General features: G+C 44.7%; 1 protein-coding gene across 1 annotated transcript in view; it reads right to left on the bottom strand.

Moving 5' to 3' along the window:
• The window catches only part of plxna3 (plexin A3), a 120,145-nt gene that overhangs the window by 9,641 nt on the left and 92,005 nt on the right, over positions 1 to 18,499 (bottom strand). Inside the window, 20 exon segments of the mRNA XM_040153850.1 lie at positions 215 to 365; positions 1,165 to 1,377; positions 1,477 to 1,646; positions 1,998 to 2,110; positions 3,125 to 3,202; positions 3,335 to 3,431; positions 4,380 to 4,483; positions 5,208 to 5,367; positions 6,300 to 6,446; positions 6,795 to 6,861; positions 7,968 to 8,068; positions 8,282 to 8,437; positions 10,404 to 10,546; positions 11,231 to 11,465; positions 14,661 to 14,804; positions 14,930 to 15,049; positions 15,818 to 15,937; positions 17,210 to 17,303; positions 17,415 to 17,585; positions 17,692 to 17,828. Coding sequence (XP_040009784.1) covers positions 215 to 365; positions 1,165 to 1,377; positions 1,477 to 1,646; positions 1,998 to 2,110; positions 3,125 to 3,202; positions 3,335 to 3,431; positions 4,380 to 4,483; positions 5,208 to 5,367; positions 6,300 to 6,446; positions 6,795 to 6,861; positions 7,968 to 8,068; positions 8,282 to 8,437; positions 10,404 to 10,546; positions 11,231 to 11,465; positions 14,661 to 14,804; positions 14,930 to 15,049; positions 15,818 to 15,937; positions 17,210 to 17,303; positions 17,415 to 17,585; positions 17,692 to 17,828 — 2,721 coding nt within the window.

Below are 18,499 nucleotides of genomic sequence, written 5' to 3'. Positions count from 1 at the left end.
CATCTGGTTTTGAGAACGCCTTGACATCCCCCGGGGGAAGCTAAAGGACGTAGCTGGAATGTATGGGCTATTTTGTTTAGCTTGCTGCCACTGCAGACACGGATGACAGGTGAAACACACCTGGATACCTGATACAACAGCAATTATCTAAAATGTACTGATGTCAAACCTAAAAGCTATCAACTCTGTAAAAGATGAAACGCGGACCCCTCACCTCTTCCTTGTACTTGTTGATGTAGAAGTAGAGCTCACTGAGCGCGCTCAGTGTGTTGAACTCATTGCCGTGGAGACGGGACTGCTCGACCAGGTAGGCGTCCATGTCCTGATCACTGATACTGGGCATTTTCGCAATATCCCTGTAGTACCTGCAGGACACGGACACGAACACGAACACGGACACACACACACACACACACACACACACACACACACACACACACACACACACAGTTGTGTTTAACATCAACCTTTAATAACTATCAACAAGTTAATTCGTTGTTTTACAGTTCATTTTTCCAGATAATTACCTAAGACTCTAATACTAATTGTGTAATATTTTTAACAGGCAATTGCCTTATAAGTTGTCAACACTTATTAATATGATTTATGTTATATTACATTGCAGGATATGAGAATTTGAATAAGGTGACTATCTCACCACTTCATAACTTGATTTAGTTGAATTTTATTTAAACAGGTTATTAGGTCATTTATCTGGCACTTTGTTGGGATTGTTACGTGTGCCTTAAAGTGTAGCTTAAAGGTTAGCTGTTGGTGTGTTAACTGTATATACTAATTAGTTAGCAGGTTAGCTACCTTTCCATTTAGCTCCTGGAGTTCTGTATCAAATATACTTTTATCGTAGTTAGCAGGCTAGCGAAGAGGTTAGCTACCTCTCCACACATCTTTTGTTGTTGTGTTTTGTATTTTAGCTAGTTAGCATTTTAGCTAAGTCTCCACCCGGATCATATTGGTTGGCATGTTAGCTAGCTCTCCATGTGGTTCTATATGTTCTGTATTACAGTATATGAACAGGTTAGCATGTAAACTACTTCTGAGCTCAAGCCATGACGTTGTATATTACGATATATTAACTATTAGCAAGATATCTACCACCAAGCTCTTTTTGTTTTAAATATACTAGCTGGTTAGCATGTTAGCTACCTCTCCACCCAGCTCTTGTAGTTGGGGATGTCTTTAGCGTAGAGCAGCTTGTTGGATGGCGAGTCTTTGCCGAGTCGGTGTTCGGACGTCGAGCAGGAGTCCATGAAGGTCTGAGCGACGACCGACAGACAGGCGTCGGTGATGCTGCTCTTATGGATGTCGAACACAAACTGAGGATTTTTAATGACGTTGACCCAGAACCTGAGAGGAAGGCTGCACACAGAGGAAACATCAGATTAGATTAAACTGGATCCTCTTTCTGAACCAGTCTTGAGATTAAAATCTTTACTGTCGTTTGGTTTTTTTTCTCACCAGTTGCTCTTCCAGGTGTGTCGGACGTCTGGGTCACTGATCTGGCGTTTGTCGGCCTGCTCGTCCAAGAAGTCAAACATGTACTTGATAGCCAATGGGAGCGCAGAGCCGCGGTGGGCGGTGCTAAACACCGTCTCAAACAGGTCGTCCACAAACTTCTGCAGCGTCCCCTGGTGGCGAGTGCACAAAAGCATGGCACTAAATATTTTATAATATTTCATAAATTAAATAAATAAATACACTAATTACAAAATAATTTACAAATTTGTTCTTGTGAGACTGAAAAAAAGAAAAAGGAAACCTGAATCTATTAGGAAAAATATCCCACTTTAGAAGAAAGCTATCAACAAAAAAAACAATTTTATGAGAAATGGTTTTTGGAAGAAACAAGTCCACTGGGACAGCCCTGTAGTCGACGGTTTCCTCTTTGACATTTGGGGTGAAAAACAACATCATACACATTAATCCCAGACTCCACGGCAGATTTTTTCAGTGTTGGTTTGTGTTTCTGTGTCTGTTACCTTGGTAGCGAGCAGCCTGGTCAGGTAGATTTCAGAAACCATCTTGCTGCCTCTGTCTCCTTCTCTCTGGTCGCTGTGCTCGTGATTCTTCACCAGGTGCCACAGTTTAGTTCCTAAAAACACAAAACGAAACACACACACACGCATAAACAGTGCAGTACACACAGTGCACTGGGGACAGTGGTGGAGGACGTATCCAGATCCTTTACTTATGTAAAAGTACTAATATCATGCTGGAAAAACAATCCATTACAAGTCCTGCGCTGAAATTCCTACTTAAGTAAAAATACAGAAGTATTATTAGCAAAATGTACTTGAAGTATTCAATGCAGAAAAATGGCCCGTTACTGTTCTGTATTAGATCATTAGGTTGTTATTATTACTGATGTATTAATGTGTCAGCAGCATTTTATTGCTGTAGTTGGTTGAGGTGGAGAGAGTTTTTAACTATTTCATATGAGGCTGCAGCTAATGATTATTGTTTAATCTCCTGATTATTTTCCAAATCAAATGATTTGACTGATGTGTTTGTAAAAACTTAGAAAGAGTGAGAAATGCCGTCACAATAACGAAGAGCCCGAAGTGAAACATTCACAATGTTTGTTTGGTCCAACCAACTGTCAAACATCATCATTTTCTGTCAGTCATCTAATCAATGTACAGTGGAGGCCGCTAGGAGGTTAATCTGGTCCACAGGGTCCTGATCTCAACACGATGAAGTCAGTCTGGGACCACATGAAGAGACAGGAGACACTGAGACAGACTGAATCCACAGAGGAACTGAGGCAGGTTCTCCAAGATGCCGGAACAACCCACCTGCCAAGAAGCTGGAAACCTGTGCGCTGGTTTAGAGGCAAAGGGGGGTCACGGCAAATACTGATCTGATTTCGTTTTTTCTCTTTACTGCAGTTTGGATGAAGTTCGCTGAGAAATAAAAACTAGTCATGGCTTCATTTTTGAAAACAACCGCTTCACTTTTAGTGGCTAAAACTTCCTTTTTCACAGGACTGTACATGTGGCAGTTTTTGGTGGGTACAGTCTACGGAAACCCCCCCTGTCCGAGGAGGTCGCTACACACTGAATGTCTGCGCCCACACACCACTACTCCTCCGCCACCACTGCAGTACCTGTCTCCTGGTCCGGGGTGATCATTGGAGCTCTGGATCTCAGACTGTCAGGACTGCTGGACGTTCGGAGTAACGACTCTGAGGACACAAAGAGAGAGAGCGATAAGTTACCTTCTCTGGTTAGTGCTAAGGTAAGAGTTAGTGTGTGTGTGTGTGTGTGTGTGTGTGTGTGTGTGTGTGTGTGTGCGTGTTTGTGTGGTAGCGCTCTACCGTATCTGCTCAGTGATCTGGTGAAGGTGAAGGAGTTGGCGATATTGTAGGCCGAAACCTGCTTCTGGACCAGCGCCACGAGCGAGCCGTCTGTCACCTAGCAACACACAACAACACATCAGCCGGTCGCTCCATCTGTCAGCTGACTAATTATCCATTCAGTCAGCAAACTCAGCCGATTCTTATCCTGTACACAATCTTGACGCACTCCACACGTGTCACTGCAGGAACTGATAAAGAACCTGAACTCAAACTGAGACCAATCCCCCAAACATCTGGATTTAAAGAGGGAAAATGTTCAGATTCGAATTCCTTCATCTGCGTCTGGACCTGCATTAAACACAGTGACTGGTCACGGCTCCAAATTTGCCCAATGCAGCTCCAACCCACTAACAATTTCTAACTAGCAACCAAAAAAAGATGGAAGATCTTTAAACTTTTACACATTTTATGTAGAGAAGCTGGTATATCTTCATATTTGGTTGAGTTTGGACTTAATTTGGATGAAAGATTATTTTCCCTTCTGCGTTTCATTGGAGAATTTTATTAGACAAAATAAACATCAATGGTATTTTAGAAAAAAAGGCAAAAATAAGAGCAAAGTCCAAACGATAGAAACAGGCATGGTGTTGATGGATAGTTGCACATTGGACCAAAGAGCCCTGGAGGAAAAGAATTTAGATTCTGCACAAGTAAAGTGGTTTATACAGTTGTGTGCAAAAGTTTGGACACGACATATTTTGTTGATTTTTGAAGTGAATGGAGGGGAATCCACCTCCTGCAGCAAACGCACATTAAAATGAGCCGTTCTTCCACAGGCAGTGTTACAACACTGTTGAAGACGTTGCTTTTCTAACATTGTCAGTATGAAGTCACTTTATTTTCAAAACCATCATTAACATTTTCCAAACTTTCAACCTTTCAGATCTTTGATATTTGCTGCTCTCTCTTTGCAGCAAAACTGTCCACTGAACGTGAGTAAGATCCGAAGAGTTCTTCAGATTTTCAGACCCTCCACGGTGAAAGCGTGTGTGTGTGTGCGCACCTGGTAGTGTGCCAGTGTGTTCAGTCTCTTCCAGTCGCTCTCTATCTTTGTTGTCACGTCTTCGTCCTGCAGGATGATCCTCGTCAGTCGGCCTTGACGCCACTCTGACAACACAGACACACACTGATTAGACAGCGAGCAGCTGTGGGCCACGTCAGCTCTTAGCTTTTTTCGTCACTCCTCAGTTACTCCTCGTTTTTACGCCCTTGCGGAGCAACGTCGGGTGTCTGACAGCGGTTTTGATGTTTCTGACATGAGACAGATGGTGAGGACAGTCTGTGTGGCTGCTGTCTCTGCGGCTGAGAAGAAAGACACCATACCGGAGGTCGGAGTTGTGGGACTGGACAGATAGATGAACAGATTGGTATGATTGGATGTTTACGACTAGAGTTTTTTACCAAGTGCCCAAATTTACTGACATTCATATCACATTCTGTCATTACGTCCCAGCTGCGTATACCGGCAATAACATCATTAACAATCCTTAAACACGACCTCGACAAGCATCAAGAAATGGACGGATGAACAAAGGGACGGCAGCCTCCAGTGACGCGAGTCCACAGGAGGAGTTAGAGCTGGTGCCAGCGGCGTTAGGAAACACCGGGATCTGGTCACAGCTGCGCTCGAGAGCGATATTAACCATTTTTCTAAGTTTATATGCTTCCCCTAAAAGATAGATGCCGAACGACTGGTTATCAAGAAAGCTACCTTCTGTTGAAACAGTCAGCCACAGTGACCGTTGGTTTGGGTCTTCACGTGAGACGTGTGGACGATAACAAACGTGTAGAATGACAGCAAAGTTTAGCTTTAACGTCAAGTCACAGTTACCCAGGTCCATGTCGTCGGCCTGAGGTCTCTGGGAGAACGGGATTCCTTTGTAGACGGCGTCCAGCAGTTTGTCTTTGACCTGAGTCACCGTGTCACAGTTCAGCACCTTCACGGGCACCTCCGTCCCCGCCTCGCCCTCCGGAGGGATACACATCAGAGTCTGACGAAGAGGGGGGGGGCGGGGAGTGAGAGGGGGAGGGGGGAGGGTAGAGTCATCCGTCTGCGCCAAACTTCATTATCAGTGTGTGTTTGTGTGTGTTTGCCACATTGTCACCACAGTGAGGAAAACATCGTTATCGACCAGCTGTTAAATTGGATATTTTTAACCACCGCACACACACACATGCACACACACACAGAAAGAAACAAGAAACTTTAATTTGCATATAAAACACAGACAGAGAAAAATGAAAACAGACACACACAGCAACACTGTGATTTAGAGCAGTCTTATCAGTCGCTAATAATAATGACAGTAATGATCAGCAGCTGACACAACAAACAACGACAAACACTTCATTCTGCTCAGCAACACAACATGGCAGGTCTTCAGCGTCCTACTCCTGGAGCCCATGAGATCACATCCTTCTTTCGGGTTTTAACCTTCATTTTAATTTGACCGTTTTGAAGGACTTAAGAGACTCGTCCGGTGCCTATTATGTGAGGCAGAACACATATTTAAGAAGTATGATTTAGTATCGTGCGGTGGGCTTAGCATCTGCTGGGATCGTCGTGGCCCTACAGCGTTGGCCGTTTGGTCCCACCGAGTGAAAAGATTTTCCCAAATGTTTCAACTTTATAAGCGATTGACTTCGATGTCTGCGGGTCAGTTTTGAGCAGTGTCCCGTTCTGAATCAGCACCGGTAGGATGGATCCGCTATGCTCCAGTCCGTAGCAAATAAACTACTGCAGAGATTGAAAGAAAACAGAAACCGGGTGCACTGGTGGCGGCGGCACTTGGCGAGTGCCATGTTATGATCACTGACAGGTTTGACGGACAACACTAAGAAAATCAGTGTACTATAGTGTCACAGTGTGTGTGTGTGTGTGTGTGTGTGTGTGTGTGTGTGTGTGTGTGTGTGTGTGTGTTACCAGCTGTTTGTAGTCGATCTGCTGTCTGATGAGTTTGTCTTCACTCAGAGAGTAGCGAGCCTCTCCTGTGATGGCGTCGATCGGCCCTTTCTCCATCTGCTGCTTGATGGCACAGTACAGCATGAAGAGAGGCTCGCCGGCGCACTCCTGACAGACAGAGACAGAATCCGCGTCACGTTCTGAACCCTTCGTCGCCACCCTTTGATCCCGAAAACTCATCGGCAGCAGGACTGAACTGATCCCCTTTTTTGCTCATGAATAAATTAACCGCAGCCCTGATCTGATTGGTCACGGTCAGGCTGGAGAGGGAGAGCTTAAAGAGGTCAATTAGGGAGGGGAGGGAGGGAGAAGGGCAGGAAGGAAGGAAGGAAGAAGGAAGGAAGGAAGGAAGGAAGGAAGCACGGAGGGAGGGAGGCGGCAAGAGCGAGAGGAGAACTGAAGAAAGGAAGGGAGGTAAGAGACGAACAAAAAGAAAGGAAAGATTTGGCAGGTTACCTTGAGGAATCGATGCAGCAGGAAGGTGAACCAGTTTGTCAGCATCTTCTCAGCCACAGACTCCGTCCTGAACACACAGAGGTCAAAGGTCAGCTCAGCTGCACGGGCTGTTTGAAGTCTGATCCGCAATCCCAGATATTTTACTCGCAAAGGTAAATAAATAAATAAGTACAAAAGAATTTGTTTCCATTGATACAAGTCTGGTGCTGGAGGAAGCGCTCAGATCTCAAGTTAAAGTGGTGACACCAGGGAGTAGAGGTACTCTGTTACCGGGTAACGATACCAGGGAGTAGAAGTACTCTGTTACCGGGTAAAGTAACAATACCGGGGAGTAGAAGTACTCTGTTACCGGGTAAAGTAACGATACCGGGGAGTGGAAGTACTCTGTTACCAGGTAACGATACCAGGGAGTAGAAGTACTCTGTTACCGGGCAAAGTAACGATACCGGGGAGTGGAAGTACTCTGTTACCAGGTAACGATACCAGGGAGTAGAAGTACTCTGTTAATGGCTAAAGTAACGATACCAGGGAGTAGAAATACTCTGTTACCAGTTTAAGTCCTGCATTTAGAATCTTACTGAAGTAAAAGTATAGCCGTACTAGCAACAATGTACTTTATATTTAAAGTACCACAAGTACAAGTACTCATTATGCAGAATGGCCCATTTCAGAAAAATGGATATTTTATTATTGGATTATAATCACGGCTGCATCATGTTTTCATCACTTTAATGTCGCAGCTGATAAAAGTGGAGATCATTTTAATGACTTTATTTACTGCTGATGGGTAATAAATCTGTCTATTTATTTATTTGATGTATGTATTTCGTATCATTAACGCGAAGCTGAAAAGTAACCAAAGTTATTAAATAACTGCAAATGCAGTAAAAAGAACAATATTTGCCTCTGCAATGTGGAGTAGAAGTATAAAGTAACTAAAATGGAAATTCTCATGTCAGGTACAAATACGTCAAATACTTAAGTGCAGCACTGGAGTAAATGTAAGAAGTCTCCGCTGTCACATGGACTGTGTCATAATTTCCTCCTACAGTGGTTTCTCTCCTTTCGACTGACGTGTCAACTGTACATCTGGGTGTAAGAGCCTGAAGCGCCAGTTTGTCTCTTGTCAAATGAGCCAAGTTCCGCTTTAAAAAGTTGAGCTGGTGCACTGACCTCCGCAGCAGTAGTTTGGGATGGTTTCGGTTTTCCAGGTTCTTCTCGATCAGGTCGGCCAGCAGCTGTTTCAGCACCACCGTGGCATATTCCATCCGACCCTAAAGAGACAAAGGTGAGGTCAGGGACTCTTTAGCCGCTCTTAAACCCTTAGTAACACCTATTGACGCTCCTACGCTTCTATTAAGTAGTTATTAACAGATATTAGCAAGCATTAACAGCCACAGATCATCTCATAAGGACAATAGGTGATTATTGATAACTATACGTCTATCGATCGGCTTTGTAACAGAGTGATCAACAGCCTCAGACACCTGCAGAGCAGCCATCAGCAGCGAGGCCACGTTCCCTCGGTCTCTCATGGAGAACGACCTCTGAGCCTCCAGAGTGTGGATGAAGGTCAGGAGGAACATCTTGTTGTTCAGCAGCTGACTGAAGAGACGCAGAGATTTCTCCACGTTCGCTGGAGACTGGAACACACACACACACATTTCACATTTAGCATCTGAGACCTGATATAACCCGAAGACGTCTCTTCAGCTGTGAGGATGATCGTCCAGGTTCCGCTCCACTCTTTCTTCCCTCCCGACACGTATCCACCTGGGAAACTCTCACCTTTCTCTTTTGTCGCAGCAGTTTAGTGCAACACGAGTGAAGTTTGTCTCTCACTCAAATCTCCGGCTCAAATTCTTCAGTTTGACTTTGGGTAACGCTGAAAACTGACAGACTCCGTCCTAAGTAGCCAGATGAGGCTCCTGAATTCGCACTAAAAACATCTTTAACCTATCATGAAAAATTTCCACTTCATCATGGTATATTTCTTAGTTTTTATTCTGTGGTATCAATACGTACAGATACCACCAAATCTATATTCTGATAGATATGTATATATACGTATATGTATATATACATATTCATACACATGAAAATACAACGTGAAAATAAATGAATAAATGGGAACACTTCACTAGTGCCAGTCCCCCGTTTCCTATTTATAAGAACATTTAACATTAATATGTAATAATGTCTTCACAGGAAAGCTTATGATTGACGTCAAGTCTGTACATTAATAAACACTTATAGCTGTTTACAACCACATTCTGTTATGAGCCGGTTATTCAATGTTTATATGGTGCTTATAAAGGCTAAATGGGGGTTAAAGTATGTAAATTACTAGAGAATTCCAGATTTGTAGATTTAATATTTCCTTGAAAACCATCTAAATGAAGTATAAAAAGTATAAAATATAATTTATAAAATTCTAATTATTGCTGGGTTTTTTTTGCTCCCATAGACCTAGATATATATTACAGCTTTCTATAAAATAAATAACCAGACAGAAATGTCATCGTCTTTGGTGGAGTCAGAACTCAGTCAAATCTGAACACACAGAGCTGATACACACATTTTTAGAGTCACTGATGTCCATCATGGAAAAACCATGGAAAAAGGACGCTCCTTATAGCTGCAGAACCTGGCTGAGAATCATCCTGCTTTTAAGTTTTCCTCGGTATCACAGTGATCCCGTGATAGTTGTCTGAGCATCCACGGCTACACCGCAAACAGGAACAACTAATAGAGAATTCGGCATACTTTAAATGGTGCCATTTTGCCACAGTGTGAACAAATATAGGCTAAAGAAAATGGGGCAGAAGTTTTAGCCCAGGGTAACTCACTGAATCCATAGCAACATCCCCCAAAGCATCAAGTTCCAAAAGTTAGAGCATGATTATCTACCACTCATACAAATAAATGTAATTGCACTGAAAAAAATTATTAATAGTAGCATTTTTCATGCTGCACTATAAATATCACATTTGTAATGTCCCAGTGACACTTACAGTGTTGGGAACTCTCTGCCACTAGTCACATATTTACCATCTCCTTGCATATACGGTCACATTGCCCGACCCCGATTCTCATTCAAACGCCAAAAATCTGAACCAGGACAAGGATAAAATTTTCAGAAAAATGTAGTAAAAAAAAAAAAAAAGAAATCATTTGGAAAAAAAAAAAGCTTCACAGTGGATTAAGAAGACAGAAAACCTCTGGAGCTCACGTCGGCCCGCTGAGAACAGAGCTTCAGACGAAGAAACTTTTCCTGCCATTTCTCATCAAATTCATGGAAATCCCTCTGCCCAGGGACAGATCTTCTTCCACACCTTGTTATTAGGATCTGAGAAAATCTAATTCCTGGCCGTGGATGCCGAGAACAGCGGCTCGGTGGCTCAGAGCTTCCTGCTGGGTTCACTTAATTAAAGCTGCACGGAGACCCGGACGCCGTAGATACTGTGGAGGGTTGTTCTGTTCCACTACACTGAAAGTTACAGATTTTTAAAGCAGCTCTGGCCGTTTCTCAAGAGCTTCTGTAATATTCCTGGTATTTGTTCAGTGGATAAATGTACTGAGGAGATATTTGTGTTGTGTTGTACGTACGTCGAGCTCTTTGAGGACCGGGTGTTCTTCTATCCCTGGGAACATGACTCTCATGGTGTAGGTTCGATACTCCAGGAAGGGAATCTTCACTCCGTCCATGTCGTTGGTCAGTTCCTGGATGTCCGTCTGCAGCTCTGCAAAGGCTGTAGGGAGGAATCAAAGTTAGGATGACTTCGTTAGGTCATTCACCAGCAGTGGTGGACACTTACGCAAGTACTGGATGCCCAGACTCCATGAATAAATAGTCTCATAAAGGAAGAAGAAAAAAAATACAGATGAGACGAATCAACATCTCGATCTTAGGACTTTACGGTATCGAAGGAAGGCGTCCGCCCACCTACCACTAACGGCCCACAGCTACACCCCTTAGCCGGCGAAGAGGAAGGAAAACAGGAAAAATGAAACTACACAAACTGAATGAATTGGCCGTAGCTGCCAAACCGAACTTACAGTATTATGTAAACGCACTATACGGTTCTGGTTCTGGTTCTGGTACGTGTACTTAACCTGTTACCAGAGGATCCTAAAATGGTTTGCAGGGGGAGAATCAGTAAGCTTAGACCTTTCAAACACTGTAGAGTTAGTCCGGGTCAAGCGAAGCCTGAGTCCAGCACAGATCAAAAGACACCTGAAGTAGCCCCACCGAGGCCAAAGCGTCCCACAGGACGGGGGACGGTGTGTTTTTCACTCGAGTATTTCCATTTTCTGCTACTTTGTACTTGTGCTTGACTACATTTCGATGCCACTCACTGCTGCATCCCAGCTGTGATTAGACAGCGGCTAACGGTCTGGTTAGAGACCACAACTACTCCTACTACTGAACATACCCTCTTTGCACTCTAGCGCCACCCGGCTCTCCAGGTTGTCCATCTGCAGCTGGAGGCGTTTCAGGGTCCGGTCTGCGTCACGAGTCTTCCTCTTGTAGGCGATCAGCACAGCGATGATCGCTATGAGCAGGACGCCTCCGCCCGCTCCGATGCCAATGATGGCCGGAAGCGTCAGCGCGCTGTCGGAGTAGATATGGAGCATACCCGGGGAGTACTCCAGACCACCGACCAGGATCTACAGAAAGACAGAGACGACGGTGTTACATCAACGCCAGGGCTGAAAAAAATGCTTCGAGTTCAGTTTTACTTTAGTCAGGACCCCAGAACACACATATCAGCAAAACGTTAGGGACAACACAACAAAGGCAGCAAAGAGTTTCCAACCTGGTCCCTGATGTAAAGACGGCAACGATGAAGGAGTCCAGGTGTCCAGCCGACATCGTACAACCGTCAAATCCATCCAGCAAAGACAGTGTTTATCATCAGGCATAAAATCCAGATCAGAACATTAAGAATTCCCATAAGCCACAATCGAAGTTAGACTCTATTTAAATTCCCCCAACCCTAAGAAGCGGTCTTTGAGATCCTCACGGGCTCCGTTGGTATAGATAATATGAACCACTCCGAGCTGTGGTGCATGGATTGACTCTGCCTGACCTCTTCTGAAAGATCCGTAATTTTCTTTAAAGTGTTTCTCCCAGACCTTCAAACCACAGACGGGTAAAGACAAGACAAGCCGCCGGCAGCATTCTTTATTGATTAAACCTGCTTGTCCAAACAAGACCTGGATCTGTTGTTCACTCTTTAGTGCCATCCTCTCGCCACCCGAACTACCGTCTGACCAAACCTGCCTCCTAATAATCACGTTCCCTATTAACCGGGAGCATGTTTACTGTTGCGGTTCAGTTGTATGTAAATGTAATCCCTAGGAGACGCGGTTGGCCTCTTCCTCTGGTCTTAGCTCCTCCCAGCAGGGACTCGAGACGGAGGCGTGACGGCGGAGGATCTGAACTCACATCTCTTCCATCAAACATGTACAAATAAGTCCCAGTAACAAAAAGAAAAACACCTGGTGCCTGTTGACTGCAGATCACCTGGTGCCTGCCAACACTTACTACAGATCTATGTAGAGTCAGGGCGTCGCAGGCGGCGACGTTACGTCGGGTTTATTACTGACGGAGCAGAACAGGAGCGAGGGGGCAATAAAAGCAGATAAAGATACTTTGGATATCATCTATAGGCTAATTATTAGTGAATCGCAACAGGCAGAGGGAGGAATAATGATGATAACCGTGACTGCGGCTTTATATTTCTTTCCTGAATGAGCCAAGATGAACTTGGAAAGGGAAATCAGAGAAGGAGAAAAGGAAAAACGAGTCATTCACGAATCAGATGATTCAGAAACATGAATAATGTTAGCGCCGCTGGTGGCGGTGTCACTGCTGATTCTACAGGTATTTTCCCCACAGCATTACACATCACATAGCGTCATTCACACTATGGTAAAAGTGATTCCACAACAGCTGGGCCGCTCCTTTTGCTGTCCCATCAGATCAGCTGACTCATCGATACACCGATCCTGATCAAAGCTCCTCCAGGAGCCTCCTCCTCGTCTCCTCGTCTCCTCGGGGACACATTTAAGGGGCTGGAACGGCCTCGATGACGGTGAACCCGATCGATACGTGGGTCGCGGACCGGCGAGGACGGGACGAGCATCAATTAGCAGAATGGAAAACACCCAGGGAGGTTTCCCTCAGACGGGGTCACAAACGGACATTTCAAAATCTTAAAGGGTCCAGAAGCCGAAAACACTGGGAAACACTGGTCTAACATACGAGTGTGTGCGGCAGCGTTAAGCCTTCACTGGAACTAAGGACCCAAAAGAGAGACCCCAGACCAAAAGTACAATGAAGTGTGTAAACAATGGAAATAGATCCGTCCGCTTACTTCTGACCCTATAGTGTATGTTTCTTTTTCACTGAAGAATATTTATATTTTCCCTGAAATTTTGTTTCCTTTTGAAAATATTTTCAAGTCTTTTGGAAATTCCCAAATCTGGACACACACTCATTAACTTAAACACAGTGAGGATACACACACACACACACACACACACACACACACACACACACACTATTTGTATTAATTATCTTTGTTGTCTGTTTATTAATGTTTTATTGAAGCGTTTCCTTTTTCTCCAGGTTCTAAATATCGATTAGAAAACAGATTAAAAACAAAGTGATGAATAAATGATGAGTAAAAGAAGAGTTGATATGAACTGATGAGGGAGAGGAAGCACATCCATGATGCTCTTTATTGACTAATAATCATTCATTTTAATAATGTATCAATAGTTTATCTGGTAGGAAGATGTGTTCATTGATACTGACTTAGCTTTGAACATCAGTGTGTGTGTGTGTGTGTGTGTGTCCCTCTGATGTGTGATATCAGACCAATTACCCATGACTCCCTGCGGCTGCACGTATTGACTTTCACCTTTTTAGACCTCCTCCGCCCTTCTCCCTCTTTCCCCTCTTCTCTGCCCTTCCTTTCCTCGTCTCCTGCACCTCCTCTCTCCCTTTTTCTTTCATTTCCTTCTCTCCTCTCTTCTTGCATCACTCCTTTTCTTCTACTCCTCTCCACCCGTTCAACCTCTTGTCCTCCCTTTCCTTCCGTCCTTTCTTCCCCTCACTCTGTCTCTCCTTCACCTCTTTCCTCCTCCTTTTCCTCTCGTTCTTCCTTTCATCTTCTTTCCTTCATTTCATTATTTCTCCTCCTCCTCCTGCTCTCCGCTTTTCCTTTCCATCTTTCCTCTCCTTGTTCTGCTGTCCCTTTTCCTCCTTCTTTCCTCTTCATTCTCCTTTGCTTCATTTCCTTAGTTCTGCTCCTCTTTCCTCTCATGCCTCCTCTCTCAATCTTTTCTCTCAATTTTCTTTTTCTCTACACCTCTCCTCCATTTCCTGCCCTCATCCTCCTCCCTCTAGTCGTCTTCCTCTGTTCTCCTTTCTTGTTCTCTTCTTCTTTATTACTCCTTTTACTCTCATCCGTCCTTCCCTCCTCCCGCCCTTCCTCCTCCTCGTCTCCTCTCATTCTTCTCTTTCTTTCCTGTTTGTCCGCCTTTCTTCCTGATGTCGTCGCTCCTCTGCTCTGACAAACCATTTATCAGTTCACCGATCAACTGATAAGTTGTTCAGTCTATAAAAGTTTAAATTACATTCATGAATAAAAGAGGGAAAAAATATTTTCCGACATTTCACAGAACAGAAATGAATTAATCAACTGGAGAAATAATCAACCGATTGATCATTGATCAGTGATCAACTCACTTCATAGTTCTTTTGAGTCCGTTTCTCACAGTGTTTCATGTTGTTTTGTCTTAGCATCTTGGCTAATGCTAAGAGGAGGCGGGGCTAAGGTCACTGTCACTCACCATGACTCGCTGCTCTCCGGTGAGATCTGGCGAATCGCAGAGCAGCTGGTTCTCTGACACGGTCAACAGGCACGGGGACTCTCCAATCAGGACCGTGTAGTTCAGACGGTTGTTCCCGGGGGCGGGAGGGATCAGGTTTTTACCCTGAAAACACACACACATGCACAGACACACACACCTGCTCAGCTCTCTTATATCGTGTATAAATGCTGTGTCTCAGTCAGACTGAGTCTTCTCTTCTTCTGAACTTCCTGTGGGATTTCTCTCACCTTGAGGATGATGGGTGACCCCGGTTTGACCTCCAGGATTCCAGAGTTCCCCAGGGGGTCAAAGGTCGGGTTGGGGTAGTGCGTGAAGGGGGTGGAGTTCAGGACCAGCAGAGAGGAGACCTGGACGGGACCATTTTCAGAACATTAACTCAAATTTGTTTAAGCAGGTGTGAAAGTTGTCGACTGAAGAGGTGAGCGGCTCTCATCATCTGCTGATTCAGGAAACTGTCCAGGACCAGGTCTGTGTCAGTGGGGATGTGCATGGAACATCGCTGATACAGGTGGAGCTTTGGTTTCAGAATCAATCACAGAAATACGAAGCTACGAGAAAACTGGCTTCTGTGTTTGGTGTAATAATGGTAATAGAACAAAATAAAAAATAAAAAGAGATGCTAAGTGAACATTTGCTGGATTTGTGGAGCACTATCCCTTTTTAAAATCATGTTTTAAGAGGAGAATGTTAACTAAAAGGAAATAAATACATAAAATAACCTGCTGCTGCTGGTTAAGATCGTTGCTCTGAGTGCGTGGTAATGACCTGACCGAGGCTAATGCTAAGCTAACTGCTGCTGCTCAGCGAATCCTCCGAACTGTGGCTGCTGCTGGTTGAACTGCAGAAAGATGCGACGCGCGTGTGGAGGCCTTAAGGTTATTTAAAGTCGTGTTTGAGGAAGCCCAAGAACAAAAGTAGAGCAAGCAGTAAATTAACACATTACTTTTGCTGCTGAGTAATCAGTAAAGTAATGTAATTACTGCTTTGATAAGTAATGAGCGGTGCATTACAGTTTTCTTGTAACTTGCCCGACATTGGAAACTACTAATAATAAATACTAAATACTACGACTCCTGCTGTGTGTGTGTGTGTGTGTGCGTTCGTGTTTGTGTTACCTGGTCAAAGATGAAGCCGAACTCGTCGGGGCGCAGCGCCCCCTCTGGTGGGCTGGCTTTACTGTAAACCAGACCAGGAGCCAAGCACGTCATTGTACTGTCGTTGACTACGGTACAGAACTGGAGAGAAAAGAAGAGAGGTTCGCTCAGGATTTACCCGGCGGCTGACTGTAGCGCTGTCTAATGTTTAAAGTGCGGGGCGGAAGCTCAAACCGATTTCAGCTCCACGCAGCCGAAACACCTCCGACGGTGCAGGGGACTAAAGGATACAAGAAGGATTCCAGTTTACTGCAAAGTCCGTCTCTGTTCCAGGGTTTTTCCCGTCATTTCAATAATGGGCCAAGACACGCAGGTTTATCCAAACTAGCGCAGCGCGACATGGCCGAAGAAATTTAATCTCAATTTTATTTTTCAAGGACGAGTCACGATTTCAATCGATTTTTTTTCTCTCTGCATAAACTCAAGACAAAATATGATTCAAAATAGTTTTCCATATTAAAGCCTTTCCCCAGTAGAGACCACCTCAAGAAAAGCTGCACTGGCAAGGCGATTATGCTTTTACATCTTGTTAACATTGTAAAGAAAAACGCCGGGCACCTGTGCAATAACAGAACAGCAGCACTTGCAAGGGTGTCGATAAAAAATCCTTTTAATTAAACCAAAGCGCTGCTGGCGGGCAAAGCCTCACCTATACCATCGGGACGGGAGCTAGCATCGATCTGAAGAGACAAACACGGCCCCCGTTCCTTCTGCCACTTTTAGTCCGGATGGAGTTTTTACAAGCTTTGCACACAAACGCGAAACCCAACCATTCCCGTATCCTCGGCAGCTACTGCCGCTATTCAAGCGTGTTTGACTGGCAGAGCTCACAGAAGCGGGCGTCTGCGAGGAAACGGCGACATCTTACGTAAGCACACTCACGTATAAACTCAAATACTGTCTTTTCACAGAAGCTGTAAACCTCGCGGCATTGGAGCCGGAGGTCCTGCCTCTGTGAGGTCACACGATGTTACATAAATATAAAAGTCAGTCCTTATTTTCTGAGCCGCTCTCCTTTATGAAGCTTCTTAAACGTCTCATCAAACATGCTCGGTTCAGTCTATGTTTCAAAACAACTTTCGGACGAACTATATGGAGTTTCAATTGTGTTAAATAGCGAACTCTTAATGGTGCCTTCATTTTCAAGCACATTACTGGGATGAGGTCTTATCACCGGTCACTTTACTGCTTTCACAGACCACTGGCACTGAGTGAATGTACTGCTTCGTTCAAAGAGTTGGTCTAAGCTGTCGGTCTGTTTCCAGCCTGTCTGATTACCGGAGTTAGGGGTCAGGTTTACGGTGTTCAGGTGTGTTTTGTGGCGGAGGTTTCACGTGTTCAGGTCGTTCTTACATTATTAGTTTCCACTCCTCCGTACTTGGCTCTGACTTTTGGCTCCTGGATGGTCAGCAGGTTGGTTCCTGTTACTGTTATCACTGTACTGCCACTGCGCACACACACACACGCACACACACACACACACACACACACTCACAGGTTACAGATCAATATTCTGACTGATTATTCCTGAGGAGGATCTGGATGTGTGAGTATTTACTTGAGGATGGTCCAGTTTGGCTCGATGCTGGTGATGGTCGGGTCCTCGGTGTAGATGTATTTGGTCTCCGAGCTCGTCACCTCGGCCCTGTCAATCATCAGACGGATGGGGGCGGGGCCGGAGCCCGACGGGGAGGCAGGAGTTATGCAGATTATTTCCCGATTGGTCCGTCTGGGAGGGGGGAGGCGGGGGGGGATTAATTACATATCTTCATTCTTGAACAATATATTTATGAACTGAATAATTTATTCTTTAGAGTCGGTGGATCCAAACTGACTTGACGAACAGACACTCCTCCTTGTCGATATAAACGGTGACGGTGCTGCCGGCGTCCAGATGTCGACCGGTCACCGTCAGTCTGGTTCCCCCAGAGACAGGACCCTTCTCTGGGCGAACCCGACTGAAACTGGGGCTCTGGAGGAGGAGGAAGAACACAAAGCAAACTATCATCATCGCCGCCAGAGCTTGGAGACGACAGTGCTGATGTGGAGTGCTACTGCGCAGGATTTACACACACAGGACATCAAAACTTTGGTTGGAAGCCTCATTCTTTTCATTTGTACGTACGTGAACTACTCAGTGTCAGTGTTAGCTGGCCTCTGACTTTAACCCCTTCAGTCGCAGAACAAAAACCGTGTTTTGTTTCCTACTTCCGATTATTTGCCTCTCAAAGCTTCTCATTGGCTTCAAACATGGATGAGCTGCACATTTCCTCTCTCACCAGGACTATTTGAAAATGAGGAATTACTTGATGTGAACAGCTGAGGTGATGGTTTATAACAGATTATATACACATGTAGAATTTAGGTTTGCCTACAAAAAACTGTCGGGAAGTTATTCTAAGTCCAAGAGGAATCGCTACGTGTCGACTAATCCTCCAACTGATTTACGTGTTGTCTCCGAAGCGACGCCTCCATCGTCAGAGTGCGACTTCACACGTTGACAGTGACGTAAGCAGAGATGTTCCGGTTCACATGGTCACCAGGTGAAGTTATTCTATCTCTGAACGGTCGTCTGAAATGGTTCCGACGTGGACTTTGGAAAAGGTAAAATGAAAGTTTTCCTCCAACCTCCACAGTCTGGAT

Source organism: Xiphias gladius, chromosome 18 (assembly GCF_016859285.1).
Source record: "Xiphias gladius isolate SHS-SW01 ecotype Sanya breed wild chromosome 18, ASM1685928v1, whole genome shotgun sequence".
Classification (NCBI taxonomy): Eukaryota; Metazoa; Chordata; class Actinopteri; order Istiophoriformes; family Xiphiidae; genus Xiphias; species Xiphias gladius.
This window is presented reverse-complemented; position numbering and strand designations above follow the sequence as displayed.